The sequence below is a fragment of the Chrysemys picta genome, chromosome 1 (assembly GCF_011386835.1).
Source record: "Chrysemys picta bellii isolate R12L10 chromosome 1, ASM1138683v2, whole genome shotgun sequence".
Taxonomy (NCBI): Eukaryota; Metazoa; Chordata; order Testudines; family Emydidae; genus Chrysemys; species Chrysemys picta.
In genome coordinates, this window is record NC_088791.1 from 17,074,486 (window position 1) to 17,101,536 (window position 27,051).

General features: G+C 49.0%; 1 protein-coding gene across 14 annotated transcripts in view; it reads right to left on the minus strand.

Annotated features, from left to right (window-relative positions):
• Nucleotides 1-27,051, minus strand: part of FRMD4A (FERM domain containing 4A) — a 529,915-nt gene that overhangs the window by 49,023 nt on the left and 453,841 nt on the right. For 13 of the 14 annotated variants that reach the window (XM_065553559.1, XM_065553618.1, XM_065553447.1 and 10 more), the window contains 4 exons: nt 25,341-25,406; nt 25,094-25,151; nt 22,545-22,631; nt 4,833-4,909 (listed from right to left, as the gene is read on the minus strand). In XM_065553559.1, the coding sequence (XP_065409631.1) occupies nt 4,833-4,909; nt 22,545-22,631; nt 25,094-25,151; nt 25,341-25,406 (288 nt within the window). Of the gene's footprint in view, nt 1-4,832; nt 4,910-5,478; nt 5,803-22,544; nt 22,632-25,093; nt 25,152-25,340; nt 25,407-27,051 lie in introns of those variants that run through there. The other variant, XM_065553847.1, reaches the window with a different exon arrangement.

Genomic DNA, 27,051 nt, shown 5'->3' on the forward strand with positions numbered 1-27,051 from the left:
AGAACCAAATCAGAAGCATTAAACAATGTGGGATTAAACGTTTTCCAGCTAAATGTGCCGAGGAAAAGGCACATGGTCACTGTTAAGAATCCAGTGAAAGGTAATGGGGGGGCGAGGGGTGGAAGACTCAGAGGGCTGAGAAACAGCATGATCCAGGAGCCAGGTGAAAGGCTGTGACTGTTGGTATCATGTTTCGGTGTTATCCTATATTCCAGTGTTCTCAGCCTTTTCCATACTGCCACCGCTTCTCCACTCCCCCCTGCACGGAGCCAGGAGCTAGCTGGAAATGCCCTCCCGCTTAGCAGTGTGGTCACAAACTTCTCCCACCAGTTCATGGTTCCCTGGGAGTTGAAACATCCAGAGTTGAGAGCCCCTCCTCTATGGTTAGTAGCTTTATATTTAAGCACCTTGGCCCAGACACACTGGCACACGCCGGAGGCTTTGTGCTGGTCTAGTAATGCAAAGCAGCCACAGCGTACTGGTGAATTGAGCCCCTTATATATCCAGGGCCCAGGTCAGCAAGATACTTAAGCATGTGCCTAACTCTAAGCACTGAGTAGTTCTATTGAGGTCAGATTTAATTATTTGCTTTGACCTCTTGGAAATGTCTTCCTCAGATGAGGCCCTAATCTCTTCCTCCTCTTACTGTAGAGAATAACAGTTTACATTTCTGTAGTGACTTTCATCCAGGGATCTCAAAGCACTCTACAATTATGAATGAATGAATCCTTTCAATGCTTCTCTTCTTCCCCAATAAGTATTATTAGCCCCAATCAACAGATGAGGAAACTGAGGCTATGTCTACACTACAGCCGGATCTTCGCACAAGGGGTCGATTTAGTGGGTCTGGTGAAGACCTGCCAAATTGACCATAGATCACTCTCCCGTTGACTCTGGTTCTTCATCCTGAATGAGAAGAATAAGTTATGTTGATGAGAGAGTGTCTCCCATTGACCCAGCGCAGTGTAGACACTGCAGTAAATCGACCTAAGCTACATCGACTTCAGCTACGTTATTCACAGAGCTGGAGTGGAGTAACTGAGGTTGACTTACTGTGGTAGTGTAGACATAGCCTGAGACCCAGTTAAATGACTTGCCCAAAGGAGGAGGTCATTTGCAGAGCAAGGACTAGAACTCATGCCTTCTGACTTCCAGCCTTGTGCATTAACCACACACACTCTCTCTCTCTCTCTCTCTCTCTCTCCTTCCTTACTATGCTGCTTGTGAGCGTGGGTAAGCTGACAGACTCTGGTTTGGATTAACTCAAAAGGAATGCTGAGAGTGCACTGTTCTGGCCATGTCTCCACCCCCACAGACTACGCAATTTAGCATGAAAAAGTCCACCCCACCCCACTCCCTCGGCCAGGAGACTAGAATCTGAAATATGTTCCTTCGGGATCCAGGACTCCCAGCTGACAGTGCAATGTGGGCTACTGTTTTACACTAGAAGCAGCAGTTTGATACAAGGCATTAGAATTAAATATGTGCTGTCTGGCTTTTCTATTCAACATGCTTCTATTCTACACAGTGAAAAACTAACAGAGTAAAAATCATTTGCACAATATAGGGCCTAGTCCACACGGAATATAGGACATGGCATTTATGCAATTCAATAAAGGTTACAGGGAAAAGAATGGGGAGGTTTTCCATATCAGGGATCCAAACCACATAAATTCAGATTGCCAGCAGTTTGGGATAGGAGCGGTTCGACTGTGCACAGATATAATGGGTGACCATATTTTCCTGCATGCTATTGAGTTGCAAATTTAATATTGTCTTCACATCTCATAACTACTTGCCTTCCTTTCTGGATTGTTCTTTTAGTAACTCTGATTAGTCCCAACTTAAATGACACATTCTGCCTTAGGGTCTAGAGTGTCTGTGGGTCTTTGATTGGTTTGTGGTATGGCCGGGCTTCTGCAGGACTCACTGCTGACCAAGTGTCTGACTGGGTAAGGGAATGTAGGGCTCCTGATTCAGCAGGGTACCTAAGCATGTGCCTAACTTTAAACACATTCATAGCTCTGTTGGCTTCAATGGCACTACCCGTGCACCTAAAGTTAGGTATGTGCTTAAGTACCTAGCTGAACTGGGGCCAGGAACAGGACCAATGGGACAGGACGGTCTGGTTTACACACAGTTTTTGTACTGCTTTAACGAATGTACAGAAATAAGCCATATTGCTCTAAGCCCCTTTATAAGGGTGGGTGGCTGTACAGATACGCTTTGGCACAAAAACTGTATGTAGAGTAGCCCTAAGAGAAATACACCAGAGCTGCCCACACCTCTCTAGCTAAGAGCCGGTTGCCTCTGATCTGGAACCATTATTATCCCAGGTGACAGATACGGCACTTTCCTGCAAAATCTTTGGGAGATCTCACTGTATTGCTTATGTAGCATTGTGAGCCAGGGATTGTACATCACTCCATGGGGGAGGGTGACAACAGCTCCTCCAGGAATTGAGAACAGTCTGGGGGGTGATTAAGCAATTTCACAGAGGTTGTGAACAACAGCCAAGGAAAGGAATTTTGGATCAACAACCTGAGTTGAAACTGACTCAGGGCCTGTGTTGTGATCCAGCAAACGGACAGGACCTTCTGTCCGAGGGGGGAGCTCCAATCCTGGGAAGGGTCAGAAGGCTTTGGCCTACTGAGTTCCCATAAGACTGCTGGGTGACCTCTGGTCAGCGTTTAGCAGGCATGCATACAGGAACTTCTATTGGTTTTTATGTTTTCTCTGTAATACACCTCTACCCCGATATAACGCTGTCCTCGGGAGCCAAAAAATCTTACTGCGTTATAGGTGAAACCGCGTTATATCAAACTTGCTTTGATCCGCCAGAGTGCGCAGCCCCCCTCCCCCCGACCACTGCTTTACCGCATTACATCCAAATTCGTGTTATATCGGGGTAGAGGTGTACTTTCATCTTAAGAATCAATGTGTTTGCTTAGGAAGGGCTGGGTGGTAACCAGGGTCGGCTCCAGGCACCAGCCGACTAAGCACATGCTTGGGGCAGAACCTTATAAGGTTGGGGTGGCGTGGGGCGCTCGCGGTGTTTTTGTTTTTGTTCGCGGGGCGGTGCTCGAGGTTTTTTTTGTTTTGTTTTGGTGGCGTGGCGCTGGGGGGGGGCGGGGCTTCGGCGGCGCGGGGGGGAGCGGGGGTTTGGGCGGTCCGGCCCGGCGCTCAGGGCGGGGGTTTGGGCGGCCCGGCGTGGCGCTCAGGGGTTTGGGCGGCCCGGCCCGGCGCTGGCGGGGGGGCGGGGGTTTGGCCAGCGCAGCGCTCCGGGGGTTTGGATGACCCGGCCCGGCGCTGTGCTCGGGGGACGGGGGGGGAGGTTGGTCGGTCCGGTGCGGCGCTGGGGGGTGTTGTGTTACGGCGGGGCGGCACTCTTCTTTTTTGCCTGGGGCGGCAAAAAAGTTAGAGCCAGCCCTGGTGGTAACAATCATGCTGTTCATAGCATTCAAAGAGAAAGTGAAGCACAGACACTGGCCTGGTTAGGCAGTCTGGCTTGCTGGGAATACCACAGTGTAGGAACTGTGCAGCCTGGAAAAACCCCTGGTCAGGAGGGAGAGACATGGGTCTCTGCCCAAGAGAATTAATGGCTGGGAGCCTAAAAGTGGGTGCCCTTGGTGGACCACGGAGGTGGAATACAGGTGCAGTTGCCCTTAACTGTGACCCCCCCCAACCACGAAGGTGGCACAACAGACCACGATCTTTGTTGTAACATGAACTAGGACTGCAAGCTAAGGAGTTGCAAAACGTGTTACAGGACAGCACCTAAAATAAATCTGAGCTGGAAAGACAGGACCAGATTCTGCTACCCTGGCTCTTGTTGAGTAATACCTTGCTTTGCAAGCTGATTTGAACAAGGGCTACACTTGTGGAGTCATGCGCTACACACAATGGGAACCTTTCCGCTAATTTCAATGGGGTTTGGATCAGGTTTAACGTGGGGCAGACTCTGACCCAGAGTGATGAACAGTGTTACAGTCATCTTAACTTGCAAGCAGTCTCCCAAATTAGAGTAAGCAACGACGAAACGTATCTCATTAAGGAAAACAGGCTTAGATCCAGCTCTCACTTCTACCTGCACTCCCTTCAGTGACTTACTCCGGAGTCACACTGGGGTACTCCAGTCCTGAATATGCCCCTCAGTCTCTGAAGTGTAAGTACACCGAGATCCTCTAGCTAAGAACCTCACATTAGCACATGTACTGCCAGGAAGATTCTCAAAGGCAGATTTAAAATGTTATTAGAAAATGTTTAAAAATAGATGATACAGAGTGTTGAAACTTCAGTTAGTAGTCATCGGGGGTAACATACCGCCTGTAGGGGGATGTTAGTATTTTGATATTGGATAGCACATAACACATACACTCTGCAATATCCCCAGTGGGGGGCTATAAGGGGGATGAATCAAGGTCCAGTCAGCAAGCAGTGAGGGTACATCACTCATACAGAAATGAGATCTAACTTTCGCGAGCAATTTGCAAGAGGGCGTTAGCTCAGCACCAGGTTAGAAGAAAAGAAAAAACCAGCCCGTACGGGTAAACGATCGCCCTACCCGCGAAGCACATGCTGGAAACTGACAGCCATCACCAGCCGTAAAAACCGCATCCACTGACATGCACCGCCACGACCGACCCCGCACAGCGCTCTGCGGCCCGGACTCGGATTTCATTCACTCCCCCCTCGAACTGTTGCTGGCCATGACCCAAATAGAACGAGCCGCTTCCCTCCCACCCTCCCGTGCGAACGGGCACGACTCCGGATGACACCCAGCGCGCGTGGAAACCCGCCTCGGGAAGGCTGGCTGCCGCTGGCCGGCTTACCTGCGTGGGTCGTGAACTTCCACGGAAAACTTCTTCTCGCGGAAGTACAGGTTCTCTAGCTGCCTCCATTGGAAGATCTGCCGGGAAAAGGACTCGGGTGAAACGCAGAGCAGCACATCGCAGCGGCGCGGTAGCTCCCTCAGCCAGCCGGCTCGCTCCGAGAGGCGCCAAGCAGAAATCTGTAGCCAGGCAGGGCGCTGCGTGGGGGCGGGTTTCCCTGCCCCCCCCCCCCCTTGTTCGCTTTGCACAGCCCCCACCCCGCGCTGTCTCGGGAGTTAGCAGCGGCCAGTGGTGCCGAGCTGCGCGTCCTCCCGCTCCCAGTGCTGAAACGGGCCGGCGCTCAGCCCCCCGGGACAGCACTTCCTGCCCGCTACTGCGCGATCGCCCCCGGCTCGGGGCTTGGAGCCGCTTCACCAGCCTCTCTGCGCAGGGCGGAGGCGGCGGTGACCCTGGGCAGGGCAGGCAGCGTAGGCTGGGCTCGCTGCGGGGCTGCAGACAAAGACGCCCAGCGCCCTGGCTCTTGGCGCGGCTACGTGCCAGCAAAGTTTTAGCCCCAGGCTCGGCGGGAGGGAAAGGCCGGGGCAGCCGCATGGCTCCTAGCACCCCGCTTCCTTCCCCCCCTCCCCGCTGGAGCGAAAGCAGGTACCATCCTAGGGCACGGCCAGGGGGGGTCTCTCGGCTCTGGAGGGGAAAGCACAACAGGGAGCGCAAAGAAGGAATCTGTGTCGAGGAGCGAAATTCCTTCAGCATCCACCCATCCCACCTGGCTCTGCAGAATTGCTCTCTCGCTCGCTCTCTTTTTTTTTAACACGGCTAAATAAGATATCAACCCACAAAAGCCACCAAAAGCAAAGCATGTGGCGTGCCTTGGAGCGTCGCCTGTAGCACTACAGCTTGACATGCTCTCACAGGGAAGAGATTTAAAGGAGCCCAGGTGATAGTTTGTGGGCCAGATCCCCGGCTCAGGTCAATTGCCTCGACTGAAGTCACCAGCTGAAGAGTTAGAGATGAGCTTGTATTGATTGATGAGCGTTCATCTGGGATTAACTCCCAGCTTTTACAAACATGAACTAAGCCTCACAATTTATTGTTCATGTTTATTATGGGAGTAGGGTGACCAGATAGCATGTGTGAAAAATCAGAACAGGGGGTGGGGGATAATTGATGCCTATATAAGACACAGCCCCAAATATCAGGACTGTCCCTATAAAATCAAGACATCTGGTCACCCTATATGGTAGTCCCCATTGTGCTAGGCACTGTACAAACATAGAATGCCAGAGGCCCTACCCCTAAAGAGCTTACAATCTACATGGACAAGACAGACAAAAGACAGAAGAGAAGGCCAGAACATACAGCAGAAAGAACAATACAATGGCTGCAACTGTCATGATGTTTCCAAGGCATCCTCTGATCAAGATTATTACAACCATTTTACAGAGAGGTTCATTGACTTGCCCGAGGTCACATACTGAGTCAGTGACAGCACCAAGAATAGAACTTGAGTTCCGGACACTCAGGCTACCTGTTCCAGCCACTAAACACCACTCTTTCTCCCATTTGATTGAGAAAAGGCAGCAATCCCCCGCAACATGAATGGGTATCTTGGATTCCTTCATCTCTGTCGCCAGTTTATCATGGACAAATTGCAAGGCTGCAAGCCCTGCAATGGTTATGTATCTGCCGCTGAACAGACGCACCAGATCCCACCCTGTCTAAGCAAACGCTCGTAATAAAAGCAGCTTCCGCTGAATTCCTATCTTAAGGAAGAAGCAGTAGCTTGTTACCTTGAGATAAAGCAAAACCACCCACCCCTCAATATCGAAGTTACAAAGATAACTCGGGTTTCAGTTAAACGGAAGATGTGCTTTGATCTTCATTGATTGATCAGCCATAGAGGAGGAGGGGAGTGGAGATCTAAAAACTAAAGCTATCTACAGCATAGATACAAGTATTCTCCCCTGTCGCTACTGCGGTGGTGCTGGAATTCAAAACCCACCAGATGTTTGTGTTGTGAAAGTTTCCAACCAAGAGATTTTTTTTTAATGCGGTGGGTGTAGAGAAGGAGGTGGAGGGTGGAGAACACACGCCAGCACCTCCTGACCCCTTGGCAGACAATCACCCTCTCCAGATGAAACTCCAGATGCCTGGAATAGCTGCTGGGGACTTGTCTCACTTTCAGTGCAGCAAAAGTGCTTAGCTACACTGCATTCTGCAGTTGTCCCCGTGATCCAGCTGAGGCTGGCAAAATAATAAAAAAACAACCCCAAAAACAAAACCCAGCAGTGCAACATTATCATTATGGAGCTAATTTGTTTCCCAGGTGGAAAAATTAATCTCTACACAGAAATGAACTTGCCACTTCCGAGACATTTTCCTCTCATAAAAATAACCCAGAAATAACATGGGTGTATGGAAGCATCCATGACCTTAGGCAGAGGGGAAAGACGGCCTTGTGGTGAAAGCACTGGGAGTCAGATGATCCGAGTTCAATGCCCCACTCTGCCAAGGGCTTCTTATGTGACCTCAGTCAAGTCACGGAAGAGGCAGATTTCCAAAGTCACCAATGGTAGTTAGCCATTTGTGCCTTGGAAAATTTCCCTCAGTCTCTCTGTGCTTCCAGTTGTCTATCTGTAAAATGGGGATATAGTAACCCTACCCAAGTACCCATTCTCACAGGGCAGGGGAGAGGATACATTAGTAAATGTTTGGGAGGCACTCACAGAGGGACACATCAATACCTGGATAAGCAGAAGCTCACAGCTTTCCAGTGTTTCTCCCACTGTTGACTTATGTGGATAAACAACAGATCCTTCCCTCAGTGCAAATGGGACTTTAAAGCCTCATCTGAGTGTCTGTCAGCAACTGCTCTCTAAGGCCAGGTCTACACTACCCCCCTAATTCGAACTAAGGTACGCAACTTCAGCTACGTGAATAACGTAGCTGAAGTTCGAAGTACCTTAGTTCGAACTTACCTTGGTCCACACTCGGCAGGCAGGCTCCCCCATCGACTCCGCGGTACTCCTCTCGCCGAGCTGGAGTACCGTAGTCGACGGCGAGCACTTCCGGGTTCGACTTATCGCGTCCAGACTAGACGCGATAAGTCGAACCCAGAAGTTCGATCGCTCGCCGCCGAACTACCGGGTAAGTGTAGCCAAGGCCTAAGTCTGTTCATATACAGTCACAGAGCCAACCTGGCTAGAGATAGAAATGTGCATCCAATTAAATCATCCAGTCCATCCCCCTTGACCAGTGCAGAACTGTTCCCTACCACCTATTCCCTTGATGCTTTCTCCAGTGCATTATTGACCAGCTCAAGCAATGGGGCACGAGTCCATTTGCTACAGCAATATTGCACTATACCTCTCCTGTGATTAAGTCTAACCTGTACCACGCCGAATCATGGCACTGTGTTTCTATTTTCTCTACTTCCTTTTGGCTGTGCACAGAAAGAGACGAGGCCAGGTCCTTAGGAGGAAGAGGATGAAAGTGATGCTACAATCTGATTTTTAGAGTCTTTTTCTTTGTGTAAGATGCTCATTTCCTGAACTTGTACATCTTTTTCCATTGCTATGACTCTGCTCTCCTTTAAATTCCTAGATGCTAGTCGGCCACCTCCCACTCAGTGTTGATCTGAGAGGTTTCACCCTTCCGATAGGGAATGCAATATACAAAAATCTTAATCCTCAGAACTTTCCTGTTGGCTGATCACATACCAACAGGAGAAACTATGTCTAATTTCTTTCTTCAACTGGACCCAATGTAATGTAACCAAGATGTTTCCTTCACTTGTTCCTCAGTTTATTATTGTTTCAAATCGATATTGGTTATTCAGTGACATATGCACAGGGTGTCATTAGGCTGACCTTTTAATGGAGAGCATAGCGTTAACCCATCAAGAGCCATTTATCATGCTGCTGTTTAAATCTTCACAGGGGAAGGAGACACAGTAAGAAACTGACCATGTGCTTAACATAATCATGCAGAAATCCAATGATAACAGGCAGGACTATTTCTTTTCCTCAATATGATTTTTGGGCCAAGCATAAGTGGGTGCACTGACTTCAATTATGTGTTTGCCTGGTTTTACACTATGACAGAATTTGGTTCAGCCTTTAACTCAGATATTTATAGGCTCAGATCCAATATTCATTGAAGGCATTGAAAAGACTCCCATTGACATCTGTGGAAGTTGGATTGGGCCCATAGTATATTTAGCAGGCTTGTGAAACTGACAGCCCCGGAGACTGAAAACCTGCATCTATCCATAAACGAGGTACTGCTGGGATTGAGGCAGTGACACCCCACCAATATAGCTCGGGAAGAGGGTCATTCTGAAATGTGAGAGGACCGATCGATTTCAGTGCCCATTGAACCACAGGCATCACTCTTGAGACTGCCTGCAAGGGTGCCAATTAGTGGTAATTGTGGCAGTGGTTTCTCTGATATAGACACATGTCCACTGGGAACTATGCTGAGGTCACCAGCCCGTTCCACCTCGCACAGCCCTCAGCTGCTTTCAGATGGGAACAATTTTTGGTGAGCACTGAATGTAATGAGATCATCTAGTCTTCCAATGGATCCCGAAGGAGGCTCACCAAGTCTGGCTTTTCAGCCCAGCTGCAATTACGTGGTTAAAAGAGACAGAAAGAAAAGTGGCTACTGAAAAACACCCCCCGAAAACAAAAGAAAACAATAACCTCCCCCCAAAAATCCAAACCAAAACAACCCTCCCCCACCATGACTTATCCTAGTAACCTCTGACACACATTGTGACCTCTGGCCCACTGCTCCAAGACAAGCTGAAACAAAGCAATCAGCCTGAATGTGCAAGACTGCGTGTAAATGATGTTAACCTTTAAGAAGTATCAGGCAGCATGTGCAGTTTGAAACTGGCTAGTGCCTTATTAACCGGTCCACGCTCAGGGGTGGGGGTGGGGGGTGGTTCTGGTAAGAAGCTGGTGTCGGAAATAGTACAATGCTTTTCTGCAAAAGTTGGCAGCTTGGAAAAGGAGCCGGGAGAGGGATTTCAATGTTGCGCAGCACGCCGTGGAGCGTTCAGGTGCAAACTAGGAGATTTTTCTCATCGGAAATTGTTCCAAGGAGCAGTCTAACTGGCCAGGCACCAGATGTTTGTGACTCGCAACAAAGAGCTGCAGTCAGAGCCTTTCAGTCTCCAGCCCCTTTTGTGAGAACATTTGTGGCTTGGGCTACTCCCTAATTAAGTTGAGCCTGGTGGAGAGGAGGCCCGGCCATCCGCATCCATTTCAGCATTCTGAGTCAGAGCGAATCACTTGACTATGGGCCCGATCCGGGGCGAATCCAAGGGCGTTTTGAATGACTCAGGAGTGGCAGGCTGGCTTTACCGCATGAAGAGAACGCTGGGCGCTCACGATACGGAAGGAAGGATGGTTTTTGTGGCTAAAGCACAGGACGGGGCGAAAAAACAGGGGTTCAATTCCTGGCTCTTCCACACACTTCCTGTGTGGCCTTGAGTGAAACACTAAGAGCCACGCTTTCAGGAGTTTGGGCCCACATGGTATGACAGACAGCGTATGAGTCTGCTGAACATGTCCACACAATTCATCATGACAGTGCATGCAGCATAATTGCACACGCACACACACACACACACACACACACACACACACACACACACACACACACAGAGTTATAGTTGCTGTGCATGCAATTGTGCATCCGGTGTTCGGAAAATCTGGCCCTTTGTGCTTCTGATTCCTCATCTGCATACTGTGGAGAATGCCTCCTTCCCAGGACTGTCATGAGGCTGAATTAGTTAGGGCTGAATACTTGCCCTGCTCGGCTTCCTTTGTGCCACAATGGGAGAGGAAACCTCCTGAAAGCCCCCAGCCCGGGACTCCCCCATGTCCCTGCAAGGGGAGGTCCCAGCAGGTGTAGAGACATCATCTGGCTCCTATGCCTCCCTCCCTGCAGGCCCCAGTAGAGGGTGTGTGTTGGCGTGGCAGGACTAGTATGTGGAGCACCACACACTCTGGCAATCCCCAGACAGATTATGGTTCCGAGGGAAGCAGTCAGCTGACGCAGTTTAGAGCAGTCCCCCGATTGCTTCCCCATGAGCCCAAGACTAGACGGTGAATCAGGAGTTCCCAGACAGGCCCTTAACCCTGAGCACAGCAGAGAATCTGGACTTCACATTTGTAAAGTGCGTTGTGATGCTTTGATGGAAGACACTGTGCTCTCACAGTATTAACTGATTTGCTGTAGCATCTATTAACTGCGGTGGAGTGTGGATGGCAATGCTGTCATACCCAGTAAACACATGGATAGAACTTCCCACCGGCTGGGAAACACCACTTCATTCTCAGGGAGTTAAACTCACTGTCTGAAATCACAGCACTTGCGGGGAGCGATAATGCCCCCAAATGCACTGACTGCCAAAACCAACTGCCTAATGCCACGGATCCACTCCAGCTACTTCTGCACCACTCACTCGAGTCTAGCTGAAAGCTTCAATGTCTTCTAAAGAGCTTTTAAAAACCGTGATGGGTGAAATCCTGGCTCCAGTGAAGTCAATGAGAGTTTGGCATCTAAATACTTGCGAGGATCTGGGCCACAGTGTCTAGCACAATGGGGCTCTGCTCCCCAATGAAGGCTCTACGTACTACCAAGACACCAATAAATAATAAGTCCCTTGATGTGACAGTGATGGTCCTGGTTAGACAGGAATGATTAGAGAGATCACTCTTTTCCCTGAGCCTTATATCTATATTTCTCCTCTTCTTTTAAACCTCTTAAACCAAAAAAACAGCTTATTCCTGCACTGAAACTCTCTCCTTGCCACTTGAACTCCCCTCCCCAAACCCTGACATGACTATGCATTAGGGGTCTCCTTTTCAGAGCTGCTAAGCACAAACAACTCCCACTGGCTTCAGAGCATGCTCTATGGCGGGGTGGGCAAACTTTTTGGCCTGAGGGCCGCATCGGGTTTTGTAAATTGTATGGAGGGCCGGTTAGGGGAGGGGGTTGTGGCCCGGCCTCCACCTCATATATGCCCCCCCAGGGGACTCCTGCACCATCCAACCCCCCCTGTTCCCTGACTGCCCTTCTGGGACCCCTGCCCCATCCACATACCCCCTCTCCCTGTCCCCTGACTGCCCCCGGACCTATGCCGCCCCATCCAACCCCTCCTCTCATTCCTGACTGCCCCCCCGGGACCCCTGCCCCATCCAACCACCCCTTTTCCCTGTCCCCTGACTGCCCCCGGAGTCCCTGCCAGCCCCATTCAACCCCCCCTCCTTCCTGACTGCCCCCCGGGACCCCTACCCCCATTCAACCCCGTTTCCCCCCGACCACCATCCACAACCCCGTCCCCTGACCACCACCCCAAACTCCCCTGCCCTCTATCCAACCCCCCCGCTCCCTGCCCCCTTATCACACTGCCTGGAGCACCGGTGGCTGGCGGCGCCTCAGCCGTGCCACCCGGCTGGAGCTGGGCCACGCTGCCGCCGCCACCATGCAGCACAAAGCACCGGGTCAGGCCGGGCTCTGCAGCTGCGCTGCCCCAGGAGCTCACAGCCCCGCCGCCCAGAGCATTGCGCCGGCGGCTGAGTGAGCGAGCTGAGGCTGTGGGGGAGGGGGGACAGCAGAGGAGGGGCCAGGGGCTAGCCTCCCGGGCCTGGAGCTCGGGGGCCAGCCCGTGGGCGTAGTTTGCCCACCCCTGCTCTATGGCCATCCCACCCTGAACACGCCTGATCACCTCTGATTTCAAAGGCTAAGCAGGGTCAGGCCTGGTGAGTAGTTGGTGGGGAGACCTCTCTTGGGAATACTAGAGGCTGTAGCTCTGAAAATCAGGCCATGGGGAGTTGTAGGCCTGACTCAGCATCTTTAGGATCTATTCATGTTCTGGATGATCTGGTTGTGCATTTGTCTAGGCTAGGTCAAGTGGCTCTGGTCAGGCTGGGGTTAGCAGACACATTTTAGAGACCTTTTCCCTAGGCTAGACACAGATTAACACACTTAACCTTGATGTAGCTGGTGATAGGAGCCTAGGGTTAATTTTTTTAGCTAATCAAGGTGAAAGACTCGGGTGACCAATCCATTAACACATTAACTAATCCTGACCTATACTCAACTTCTTTTCCTAATCCAGACAAACCCTAAAAGAGGGGCCAAGCTCTACCTACCACTCAAACTAAACATGAGTGGAACCTTGTCACAGGGCTGAAAGGTTGGCTTTGCTTTTTGAACAGCTGTTCTCATGGAATTTCTGGCCAGACCAGAAGAAGAAAGTCCTGGGTCTCTCCAGACAAAAACCCATTCTCAGGAGATTTCCAGCCTAAATTGAAGAGGTCATGCCAGGAATTATTCTGACCTGGCTGCTCATAATTGAACTAAACAAGGGCAGCCAATGACACTCTGGCTGCCATTCAAATGACACTAACCCAGAGGGATCTTCTACCTACATTTTGGGGTGTGTGAGAAGTTTAATGTGTTGAAGAGGGTGGGTCTGGGATACGCCAAAAGGATAAAAAGAACAACATTGCCAGGAAAACCTGGCTTTACACCTGGTCTGTCTCCTCTCTTCAACACTGAATGTTTTCAAAATTAAAACAAGCAATGAAAAATCTGGTGCATTTTACTAGGCAAAACCTGCCATAGCTTGAAAATCAGACCATGCTATCACCAAAAAGCATAAAGGTTCAGCAATGGGAAAAGAAATAAGCACATCTAAGCACCAGAAGTCAGCAGGTAGCCCTTAATAGAGAGTTAAGCGCAATGAATAATTTACTAGAGTAATGCCCCTGAGACTTTGCAGCCTTTCAAAGCCATATTTAATGAACATGTCCCTCCCACCCCTCCATCACTGGTACACTGGAAAAATTTAATTCCTTCTTGTAATACAAAGATGTTTGCAATGATCAGAAGAAACACTGCTATTCCAAGAACAGACCAATTACCCACTGAGGCCAGTATCCTGTCTCTCTGAGAAGCAGGCAGTGTTGGATGCTTTGGAGGAAAAGTACCTAACTGTGCAATATTAGGGCTTGTCTCCACTTATCAGGGGATCGACGCGCAGTGATCGATCCACCAGGGTCGATTTAGCGGGTCTAGTGAAGACCCGTTAAATCGATTGCCAATTGCTTTCCTGTCAGCGCCGGTACTCCACCGAAATGAGAATTAAAAGGTAAGTCAATGGGAGAGTTGCGTAACTTAGGTTGATTTAGCCCCGTAGTGTAGACCTGTCCCTATACAGAGTGGAGCATTTTGCATATCCCATATCCCTGAAGGTATAAGATAGCCTGTCTCCAGAGAAATTTCCTCCTGACCTTCAAGAGCTAGAAGTTGAAGCATGAGAGTTTACATCCCTTCCCAAGCTCTTGTTTATTCTTTCAATATTCATTATGGTAAATATGGATGTTCTTTAATCCATATAAATGACTAATTCTCTATTCAATCTTGCTTAGTTCTTGGCCTCAGTGAAATGGATGAGATGACCTCTTCGGGTCCCTTCCAGCCCTATATTTCTGTGATTCTGTATCATGTGGCAATAAGTTCCACAGTCTAATCAGGTTTCAGAGTGGTAGCCTTGTTAGTCTGTATCAGCAAAACCAAAAACAACCAGGAGTACTAGTGGCACCTTAGAGACTAACAAATTTATTTGGGCATAAGCTTTCATGGGCTAAAACCCACTTCATCAGATGCATGGAGTGGAAAATACAGTAGGAAGAGATATATAACAATCAACTGTTATATCTTCCTAAAAGATACTAAAATACTGCTAAAAGTATACAAAATACTCAATGGCATGCGGAAGGCAGATCAGGCGCTTCTGTTCACCCTGTGTCAAAATACAAGAACTAGGGGACAGTCAATGGAACTGAAAGGTGGCAAATACTAAATAGATACAATAAAACACTGTTTCATTCAATGTCTGATTAGACTGTAAAAACAAAAACAACGAGGAGTACTAGTGGCACCTTAGGGCTGGTCTACACTGCGGGGGGGGATCGATCCAAAATACGCAACTTCAGTTACGCAAATAGTGTAGCTGAAGTCAAAGTATCTTGGATCGAATTACCTGGGGTCCAAATGGCGCGGGATCGACGGCCGCGGCTCCCCCGTCGACTGCGCTACCGCCACTCGCTCTGGTGGAGTTCCGGAGTCGACGGTGAGCGCGTTTGGGGATCGATATATCGCATCTTAACGAGACGCGATATATCGATCCCAGATAAATCGATCGCTACCCGCCGATACGGCGGGTAGTGAAGACGTACCCCAAGAGACTAACAAATTTATTTGGGCATGCCACTAGTACTCCTCGTTGTTTTTGTTTTTACAGTCTAATCAGACATTGAGTGAAATAGTGTTTTATTGTATCTATTTAATATTTGCCACCTTTCAGTTCCATTGACTGTCCCCTAATTCTTGTATTTTGACACAGGGTGAACAGAAGCGCCTGATCTGCCTTCCGCATACCATTCAGTATTTTGTATACTTTTAGCAGTATTTTACACTTTGTGTTTGTTTATTTTGAATCATAGAATCATAGAATATCAGAGTTGGAAGGGACCTCAAGAGGTCATCTAGTCCAACCCCCTGCTCAAAGCAGGACCAATTCCCAGCTAAATCATCCCAGCCAGGGCTTTGTCAAGCCGGGCCTTAAAGGGTCTGTCATTCCTTCACCACAGGAAACTCAAGTTTTACCACTTAGTCAATGAACCTACCAACTTGACAATGCTTCTTTATGCCCTAAAGCAAAGAGGATCTCTATTTGTTCTGCAGTAAAAGAGCTCTTAATTAGGCTGTTGTTCCACGCCTGTTAATACCCCATTTTCCCTCTGGATCTAGGGAAGTTCACTCTGCCCCTTGCTGTTCAGATAAGGCCAAGTGAGATCACACAGCAAGGTTGCTCCTTCTAAACAAAGTCTATTTATTGATTACTAGGATCATACTCTCAGTACACAGGCTATTTCTCTCTTAGGACACTGGCCAGACTTGACTATTTTGTGACACTCGGAACTACTGATTTCACATTTGCTATATGCTGCTAGGCACTAGGGACCAAATTCTGTTCTCAGTTACACTCGTGTAAATGTAGACTAAGTCTGTTGCAGTTACTCTGGATTTGCACTGGTACTACTCTCAGAATTTGACCCTCAGTGGGGAAAATCCAGTAAAATACATAGAGCTTTGTGGATACCATATGCCAGGAAATGGCAATATTTTAGCAAAATGTCTTATTGCTCGACTTCAGAGAAGAGACACAACTGGAAACGTTTTCCTGGCTGTCACAAGGAGAACCTTTGTACCACTACCAACTAGCTGGGGCTTGGGGAGTTTTCTTTGCGATATTCCACATCTCTACCTTTTATTCTGTCCTCAACATCCTTCAAAGCCTGTATCGCAATTACACTCCCTCTGGTTGAAGAAAGGTTTTGGAGCAAGGAGAAGTGGACACATCCAATGTTTTGTTGCCTGTAGACTACTATCGAGCTAATCCAGAATAGTGCTGTCTCCTGTTTGTCTGGAGCAAAGATACACAAAGTACATGTCATTCCTTCAAGGCCATTCTGTTTCCAGCTAGCAGTGTCTGTTATTGGGTCATATGGAAATACTTTGCTGACTTTGTTAATCATTCACTCCCCAGCCTTTTTTGAGTGAATTGTTTGCTAAAACTATTAAAATGTCTGTATTGAAGGATGCCTTTGGACTCTTAAAACAGTGGAGGCATCTCACCAGAACAACAGAGACATGCCTGTTGTTACTACAGTCACTCAAGCACGCACTATTCATTATCATACAGCCACAGGCTACACCACTTTTGCTTGATCAAATGCTGTTGAGAGCTCTTAGAACACACTGGAGATACAGCTGACTAAACTGAACAAATGCCACTCACCCACACGACAGTTTCCAAGTGGCGCTGCGGTTACCAGGCTCTTCATATTCCAACTGCTATTCAACTTCAGAAAAATGCACAAAAGGAAGAACCCCTTCCTAATAACTGGTATAAGTCACCGTAGCTCCACGGCCTCCAACACAGCTAGGCTAATTTATACCAGCTGAAGAACTGGCTCAAAATATTTTGCTAGTTTTATCATGAATTCAATGCCAGGGAAAAGTGCCAGCCTATTTAAATTCGGGGATGCTGGGCGGGGCCCATCAAAGCAATGAAAGACCCGCCCCCTCAGAAGAGGGAGGGGCCAAAGGACCTAAGATGGGTGACGAGAAATGAACCAGCAGGGACAGGGGTGCATGCAACGCTGGAGCCTGAAGTCTTCTGTTTATACACAGAACAGGTACAGCACTGGTTTTGGACGCGCAAGTTTCCCCAGAGCACTCTGCCTTAGCCCAGAGCTGGAAGAACAGCCTTAAGGTGTGACAAGGGCATGAACTTTCCACATCTGTTGTGCCCTTGCCCTCTCTGCTGGAAATGCAAACAAGGGTACCAATTAGGGGTAACAGCAGTGAGGGCGGTTGTGATGTAAACACGTGTCAATCAGGAACTGTCTGAGATCACCACATTCATTTCATGCAGATCACTCAACAGTCAGCAGGTAAGGATTTTCAGTCCACGCAGACCAGATCTGCGTTTGAGCATGTCATTGGAAGAGCACGGGAACTGGGGCATTGCCAGGAGTGGTGGAAGTGCCCTAAAAGTGGGGGGACCACAGGCACCCAAATTGTGGCCCTGCCCCCATGCCATGCCACCCTGAAGTCCCCGCCCCACCCCTTCTCCCTGAACCACCACCCTCATGCTGCACATTTCCCCACGAAGCCCTGCCCTCGCACTGCCCCTTCTCCTCAAGGCTCCTCCCTCGCACCACCCCTTCTCCAAAGACCCTGCCCACGCACCACCTCTTCCCCTGAGGTCCCACCCCCGGCTCGCTCCTCTAGGTCCCCTCCCCCCATCACTCACCCATACTTGTTCTGGAGCTCCTGGGCACTGCTGGTGCTTAATTTGTGCCAGGGCTTGGCAGGGCTGAGCCCCGGCACCTCTGGGCTTGGCAGCTCATAGCCCCGGCACCTCTGGGCTTGGTAGACGAAGGTTTCTAACCATCAGAGGAGTTAAGTTCTGGAACAGCCTTCCAAGGGGAGTAGTCGGGGCAAAAGACATATCTGGCTTCAAGACTAAGCTTGATAAGCTTATGGAGGGGATGGTATAATAAGATTGGTCTTTGAGTATTAGTGGTAAATATGCCCTATGGCTTGTGATGGGATGTTAGATGGGGTGGGGTCTGCGTTACTACAGAGAATTCTTTCCTGGGTGTCTGGCTGGTGAGTCTTGCCCACATGCTCAGGGTTTAGCTGATCGCCATATTTGGGGTCGGGAAGGAATTTTCCTCCAGGGCAGATTGGCAGAAGCCCCGGGGTTTTTTTGCCTTTCTCTGCAGCGTGGGGCATGGGTCACTTGCTGGAAGATTCTCTGCATCTTGAAATCTTTAAACCATGATTTGAGGACTTCAATGGCTCGGACACAGGTTTGATACAGGAGTGGGTGGGTGAGTTTCTGTAGCCTGCGTTGTGCAGGAGGTCAGACTAGATGATCATAATGGTCCCTTCTGACCTTAAACTCTATGATTCTATAGCCCCGGCACCTCTGGGCTTGGCAGTTCATAGCCCCAGCACCTCTGGGCTTGATAGCTCATAGCCCCGGCACTTCTGGGCTTGGTAGCTCATAGCCCCGGCACCTCCGGGCTTGCCACATCAGTTATGAAAATAAAAACATGGCTTGAGCCCTAGCACTTCTTTCATTACAAATGAAGCACAGCCCATTGCCAACCCTCCAGGCCAACTACTTACTCCAAATGTAAGTCAGAAAAACAGAGCGGGGTGGGAGGAAGACGATTCAGAGTGAATGCTAGTTTAACTGCACCTTGGCATTTCTAGTGATTCAAAGCATAACAGGAGGGGTTTAAAAGCACAGCCACATAGTCATATACAGCTCCACAGTGCACTAAGAGCTGCGTTCCTATTTAATATCCCCGCACCCCCACAATCCATCTGACACTCTGGGCCAGAGACTGAGCTCTGTTGCAACCCCAATGATGTCAATGGAGTCACTCCAGATTTAAAATGGTGCAAATGAGATCATCCTCTGCATGAATTCGCCTCTCTGACCTCATCAGACCTGCTGACAAACCTAGTTAGGATTCCACAGACATATCGCCGACTTCCTCGGCCAGTCACTAAAAAGTTGGTTTTGACTGAACGCTAATGGACTCTCGTGAGATAGGCTCAGCTAGCCAGTGTGGATTATAGTTCTACGTGCGCACACAATAAGCATGGAAAACTATCTCAGATGACATCATAGGAAAACATTACAATCTCTCTTATAAGACAAGCGAGGTTTTTATATGCATTTAATATACATTTCTTGGTTTCAGCTGCTTCCTCGCCACAATTTTCTGCCTGTGCATTCTCCAGAGAGATTTTTTTTTTTCCATTGCAATTTTTCAATTTGTTCTTGGTCTTGGCATCGCAGAGAAACTGAATGAGAAAGATCAAAAAAGCCGTAAGCTGCAGCCTTCCCTCCCTACGTACTTCGCTTAACATTTACAGCTTCTCTGCAGAAAGTTCTACAAAGTGTTTCCCCCACTCCTCCTGCACTTGGAAAGCTTGAGTCAACTTCTGCTGGCATAGAGAAGTGAAACAGATACCACAAGAGACTCCCAGATGCCATGGTGATGGGTGCAATGTGAAAACCTAACTAGGCAGAACAAAAATTGTGCCACATTGAATCAACAGGGGTTGCTCTAACCAGAGAAGTTTTCTGGCTTGGGCTTTTTACTGTGCCAGGGAAAGAGAGCTTTAAATAGCATTTGGGGATCCACGATGCATTCTCGGGCCACCTAACCATGCCTTCCTCCTGCCACGCTGCTCATATTAGGGCCAACACTAGCTGTTTGCATTCCCCCCCAGTGGATGGGGTTTGCAAGCACTTTGCAACTCAGCAGCACTGATTCAGACAGGCTTTACGCCGGTTACGCTCTGGGTAGGGTGATCAGATGTCCCGATTTGGGGCTTTGTCTTATATAGGTGCCTATTACCCCCCGATTTTTCACACTTGCTCTCTGATCACCCTAACCCTGGGTTACATCTGACAGACTCCACTGAGGAATCATCTAGCCTGCCCATTCCAGACCCCCAAGATTTGTGATCACCCCCACTAAGGGTATGTCCAGACTGCCCGCCGTATTGGCGGGTAGCGATCGATTTATCGGGGATCATTATATCGCGTCTTAACAAGACGCGATATATCGATCCCCGAACGTGCTCCCCTTCGACTCTGGAACTCCACCGGAGCGAGCGGCGGTAGCGGAGTCGACGGGGGAGCCGCGGCCGTTGATCCCGCGCCGTGAGGACCCGAGGTAAATCGATCTAAGATACTTTGACTTCAGCTACGCTATTCACGTATCTTAGATCGATCCCCCCCTCAGGGTAGACCAGCCCCAAGCCACAGAACTTCCCCCTCATGTTTCTAAGTCAGGCGGTATTACTGTCATGGTCATCATGGATTTCACACAACACACAAAACTGCCCATTTGCCAAAGTAAAAACAACAATCTTAGCAAAAGCAATGCAAACGCCAAACTCTCGGCCAGTTTTCCTTGCTTACTGCCACTGCTCCGAGGAAAGGTTGGGAGGTACGTGCGACCCAGCTTGCTGCAGGAGGGACGAGAGGGCAGGAGGCAAGTAGGGTGAGGGCCATGGCTGTAGCCAGCACTAACCTACTTTGGGGCTGAGCAGGCAGACAAGACCGCTCAGAGCAGCAGCAGGGAGAGAAGGGAAGATGAAACACGAGAGAAAGAAGGCCTGACTCTCCCAAAGAGAACAGCACTGTTGCCTCTAATGGAGGCACAGGGTCTAGTCTCCTTTCTCTTGGATTCCTCAGGTTGATTCTCCCTATCATCCTTGCTTCTGCTTCAATCCTATCATAGGAAGGAGGAAGCGGCAGGGAGGAGCAGTTTCTGTGGCTGACCCTGACTTTTGGAAGCAGATTCTAAGGACATGTCTCTATTGGGGCTTTGGCACCGATGTAGCCGTGAGTGCAAACCCCCTAGTGTAGACACACTCTAAACCATCACTTGCATGAATGTGGCTTACCCTGCAAGTAATGATTTACCCCAGTGCAATGCATCTGCCCTAGGAGTTCATAGGTGTATCTTTGGTGGCGTTGTCACTCCCTGTGTGAAAGCCCCCAACAGAGACAAGGCCGTGGTTAACCAGTGTATATTCTGATCTCCGCAGCATGAGTTCTGTTTTCCACCGTGGACATTTCAGTTTATCATAGCTAAAGAACTACACGTGATCACCACCTACAAACTAATTTGCATGAAGAGGAGGAAGGTTGATTCTGCTGAAGCAGGCTGCATGGACAAATGAGTGACCGAGAAAGAGCTGTTTGGCACAGAAACAATGCAATAAGAAACGCAGAGCTCTTAATTTAGAGGAAGCATTTACATCTGCTAATGTGCTATTCAGTGTTCTGGGAGCTCAGCTGTGCATTGCCCCCTGGAAGCCATGCTAGAATGTGCTGCCTTCTGATATCTCACTAGTTTCCCAGGTAGGATGAATATTGTTAGCTGATGTTGCAGGCCAGTCTGCAGAGCAAGTTGCACTGCTAAGGAATAAAGGCTGGGGCATAACACCAGAAAATGGGAGTCTATATCGGAGAATGAGCTCAGGTGACCCAAACATTCCTTCCAAAGAAGTTCCAGGATGTTTAAGCTGATTTCATTAAAATTTCTTTGCTTAAATTATCAACGTGACTGGGTGCCCCCAGCTTTGGGTGTCCAATTTGAGACCCCTCACTCAGGCCTGATTTTCAGAAAGCGCTGAGCACCTCTTCCCTCCAAACCAGTCCCCTCTAAGGTGTCTCAAGTCGGGCACCCAAACAGGAGGTGCCCAGCTTGGCTCCTCACTTTTGAAAATGTAGTCCAAGCTTGTGCTTTAGAATAAAGCTGCTTGCAGGTAATGCCGTAACTTGGGGGGTTTTCACAGCAGAGTTCTCAGACAAGTTAAAGCGCAAGTGGGAATGCTTTCCTTCCCTTTCTTCAGGTGTGTGATGAAGCATTTTTACCATTGTCTGATTGATATGGGCCCTTAACCATTAAAATATCCACTCCTCAAAGTTAATCCGGCCCCCTTAAATTTGCCATTTTGCGCCCTGAAACATGATACTTTTTGTCCTGAGGGGGAGAAACAAAACCCAAAAGTCCACCAACCCCTTCCACTCTCACCCTTATTTATATGTCTCCAGCTCTCTTTACTTCTCTGATCGTGTATGGCCTGAGCCAAAGCGCCACCGGATCCCGTCCTTAGGGATAACTCCTCTGAACTACTGAGCATCCTCAACTCCACTTGAAGCCAATAGGGCTGAAGGTGCTCAGTATTTTGCAGGATCAGGCCATATGTTCCCACGTCTTACGCCTTTGGAGGAACTGGGCCAAACCAAGGTGAATACAATAGCTTAAGCTGCAGTATATTTAACAGTGCTCAATTTTCCCAACATTACAGCACTTCAATAAAGTAGGGGCGAGTTCTGCATGTCAACTTTCTGTAGACCCTCAGGCAGTGTTGGGAGAAACTCCTTATATCCGCCCCCACCATCCTTATACTTCAGTGATACGACTCAGTGCCAAGGTTCAGCGCCTTTTATGCTGCCACTCAATCCATAACACAAGAGGTGAGCACATCTCTGAGCAGCCCGGGAGAGAATACACTTACCTTTCTTGGTTTCACTTTGTCATGGTAGTCGTACTGAAAAATGCCCTTGTAGCTAAGTCCTAACCACCAGGGAATTCCCTGCTTGTCCTAGGAGATAAAATAGAGGGAATGACATTGTATGGGAGGGGGACATTCCAGACACTCCCTGGCAGGAGTGGCGGAAGCTACCTCAAAGTGCGGGGGCCACCGGCGCCCAAACCTTGGCCCCACCCCCGCATCGCCCCTTCCTCAGAGGCCCCGCTTCCATGTTGTCCCTTCTCCCCAGGCCCCAACGCTGCCTCTTTCCCCAAGGCCCCACCCACATGCCAGCTCTTCCCCCCAAGACCCCTCCCCAACTTGCCTCTTCCCCCCCAAGATCCCACCCCTGCTCGCTCCTCTCTTCCCCCTCTCTCCCACTGCTCGCCCTTACAACCGGTAAAAAATGGTGGGGCTAGGGCCCCTTGGTCCCCTCTGTTCAGGCGCCCCTGCTCCCTGGCCCAATATTCAAGGGAAGGATTCCTCTGTGTGTGAGAGGGATCATCCCGCACCATGCTAGAGGATCCCTGGATCACAAAGATCCCATGAACACGGGGAAGATCCCTGCCACTCTTATCTCAGGCATGTAATAGCTTATGGAATGCACCAAATTGCATCAAATTACTAAAAACATCCCCATGGAAGGATCTCCTTGGGTCCCCCTTGCAATGGTTCATCCTCTCCGCTGCCCCCGTTCCTGCAAATGTCTCAGTCTGAACACTGCTCTGTCTGGCCTTGGAGATTGGAGGGGGTGAAACCCAATAGCCCAGCTGACTTAGATTATGCGTGGGAACCCTGACATCAGTCGATAAAATGCAGCGCTAATGGGATCCGACGGCTACCAAGCGATAAGGTCTGACAGACTTGGACTCAAATGCTTTCCATCTGAGTGTGCCAGAAAACTATTTTATGGAGTAATGAGTGATATTTGATACAAGCTCTGTTTAGATTTAGTGAACTGCAACCCTCAGTGAAACGATTCCAATTTGCCAAGATGCTGGAGAAGGGCAGGGGGGGAAAAATAGCAACAACAAAAAACAAATGATGCGGCAAGGTGGAAAATGACTATACGAAGCAGCAACATCTATGTGGCTCATGAAGGGCGTGATCCAAAGCCCATTGGCTGTGAGCTGTCCCACTGAACTTCTCTAGGCTAGTAAGTGTTTGTTGAATTGGGTATGTCTGCGCTGCAGCTGGGAGGTACGATTCCCAGCACGGGGAGACAGACTCCCATTAGCTCAGCGCACGCGACACGCTAAAAATGGCAACGTGGATGTTGCGGCACAGGGCAGCCGTGAGCTTGGACTCAGAGGGTCAGGCGGGCTTGGGCTCAGGTGGCTAGCTGGAGCCGCAGCATCTAATCTGTCTACCTTTGCTGGGAATCATGCCTCCTAGCTGCAGTGTAGCCATACCCTTAGGGTCCGATCCAAAGGCCTCCCAGTGTAATACTTCCCTAGCTGACAACTGACACACACTCACCAATTGAGAGGAGTTCACTGGAACAACCCTCAGTAGTAAGCACCATGCACAGCAGCAAGTGTTTGAGGGTTTGGGCCCCAAAACCCAAATAATTCCCTGCAACTTCCACCCACTGAAGTCAATGTTAGCTGGGCACGCAGGAAGGCTGGGGAACCCTGCCCTATGACAAGGGATGGGCAAACCATTTCAGGTCAGCAAGATGTAGCTAACAGAGTCCTACTATCTGAGTTGTGGCTGCCTTTCTCTGAATACAGGGCATTGGGGGTGGGGTGGGCCAGGGAGATCATATTTAGGGTATTTATTGTCAAATTGTTTCTGTTGTATCTTAAGTGTGCAAGGTTTCAGAGTAGCAGCCGTGTTAGTCTGTATCCGCAAAAAGAACAGGAGTACTTGTGGCACCTTAGAGACTGCATATGCATCCGAAGAAGTGGGCTGTAGTCCACGAAAGCTTATGCTCTAATAAATTTGTTAGTCTCTAAGGTGCCACAAATACTCCTGTTCTTTAAGTGTGCAAGACACTTTGCAGATGTACAAGAAAGTAATGTTCTTGTACCTAAAACCATGCAGGTCAGTAGAGATAATGATGGAAGCCATCAAACCTCCGTGGGTGATGAACAGGGGGAAATGCTCCAGGGAGAGCAAACCAGGCTTCCTTTTTTATGTTATTGCTATCACTTGTAAAAACCTCCACTGCTGGGCAGGCCTGGAAGTGGTAGAGGCGAGATCATGGTGGCGGATTGCTAAACAAACGGAGCGAGCCTGGAGGAGGGATTTAATGAGGGAGAATCCCAGCATGAAATCCAATCCGAAGACTGCAAGCTGGAGTCAATTGCTCCAGCCCTAGTGGAGGGGACGCTGGAATTTTATCTTGAAGAACAGGATTTTCCTCTACTGAATTGTATTTACCAAACAGTCACTGAATAGTTGAAACAAAGTTTATCTTAACAAAGGAAGTGAAACAGTACTTTCAGGAAAGTGTAGTGTAAACAGCGGTCAGAATTTTTGCCACCATCATCAGTTTAATTCAGTAAATGCCCTTTGTCGGTGGCACGTACCTTTACTGCATAATAATGGACTCCATACGTTGGGAGGGATTCTACAATGCTCATGTAACTGCAGAATGAAACAGAAGAAGAATAACATGGCTGAGGAGTGGGGTTCTCCTGAAAAAGCATCTGCTTAAAAAAAAGAAGTTACTAGACAGGAGACGGGAGACACAGTCATGCGCAGAATTTACAGCCCAGTGTAGAATATATCCTAGCAAACAAAGGTCGCTCCCCAGCATTGTCCTTCCCAACTTACTTTACAATCGCTTGGCCTCTTGTCTGACCACTCAGTTTCTTGTAATGCTCGATGACTCTGTCCTCGCTGCGAAGGGAGACATAGAATCTTGTTATTTTTATCTTCGCTCAATAATCAAAGAAGATTTCAATAGGTGAGCAGGCATTTCTGTTCCCTACGGCTACCAGCCTGGGAAACGAAGAGGGTGTGTAACAGAGACTACTCAGAATGGGACTGTACTCAGCCCCAGAGAAAAGGAAGCCAATGCAGAATACAAGATGGGATTGCAAAGAGAAAGGTTTCTGGATGGTGCTGGTTTTGTTAAGGGAAATGGGATCTACTCCCTCAGACTTTCTTTTCTGTGCCTCAGTCGCCTCCTCTTTGAGTTTTGTTTTGTTTACAATGCAAGTTTTGTCTCGAGACAAACTGCAGCCCTGTGTCCCCCCTTGCAGGCCTAAAGGAGCCTCTTGGCCAGCTGACACTCACAGCAGGCTGGGTCCCGAGCCTTCAGGAGCACTCCTCAGTCCTCACTGCTACCACACAGAGGACAAAACCATGTATGGGAGTCGGCTTCACTACAGAGAGCAGGCTTGTGGCTTGTTATTACCCAGGGCCAATTTCTTAGCATCCACATAGCATACAGAGTAAGCCAGACTTGTAACTCCATCCTTAACTGCCCGCATTGTCCCCCACTAGGGAAGCGGATATGGATCGCAGAAGGTCATAGAACCAGGGTGATGTGAGCTTTACTAGGAGTATGAGCGGTACTCTCAAGGGCACAAAAGGGCAAATTATAGACCACATTTGGATCTCAGTGACATGGGTCTCCTTTAATTTCAATGAAGTCACTCCAGATTTACACCCATGTAACAGAACAGCCCGATTAGCCTCTCAAACTAGTTTTATATTGGTCTAGCTTCAGTGGGCCAGCCTGATTCTCTCACCTGCATCACGGTAAATCAAGAGTAATGTCAAAGAAGTCACACCAGTTTCACCAGTGTAAACTGGTCTGGGAGGAGAATCAGGTCCTCAGGTGTCAATTAGACTCTCCCGGCCTTTGTGCCTTTTCACTGAGGATGAAGATTCTCTGCTGTGCTTCTGGTATGTCTACACTGCAGTTGGACACACACAGCTGGCCCCTGCCTGACTTCAGCTGGCAGGGCTGAAGATCCACCTCGCAGGGTCCGAGAGCCTGGGCTCCAGCCCGAGCCTGAATGTCTAGACCAGGGGTCAGCATCCTTTCAGAAGTGGTGTGCCGAGTCTTCGTTGATTCACTCTAATTGAAGGTTTCGCATGCGAGTAATACATTTTAATGTTTTTAGAAGGTCTCTTTCTATAAGTCTATAATATAGAACTAAACTATTGTTGTCTGTAAAGTAAATAAGGTTTTTAAAATCTTTAAGAAGCTTCATTTAAAATGCAGAGCCCCCCGCATACTGGTGGCCAGGACCCGGGTAATGTGAGTGCCACTGAAAATTGGCACGTGTGCCATAGGTTGCCTACCCTTGGTCCATACCACAATGAAACAGCCCTGCAAGCCAGAGTCAGCTGGCACGGACCAGATGTGGGGTTTTAATTGCAATGTAGACATACCCTCAGAGGCACAGCCCAGAACTCACAGCCCAGGAGGAGGCTAACGTGTCTTTCAGCCAACGTTGTGCCCTCCCAGTCTTGGGCTGCTCTGGGGGGGCTACATAAGCCCCGGGCATAACTCAGCCAGCCCTGGGGGCCT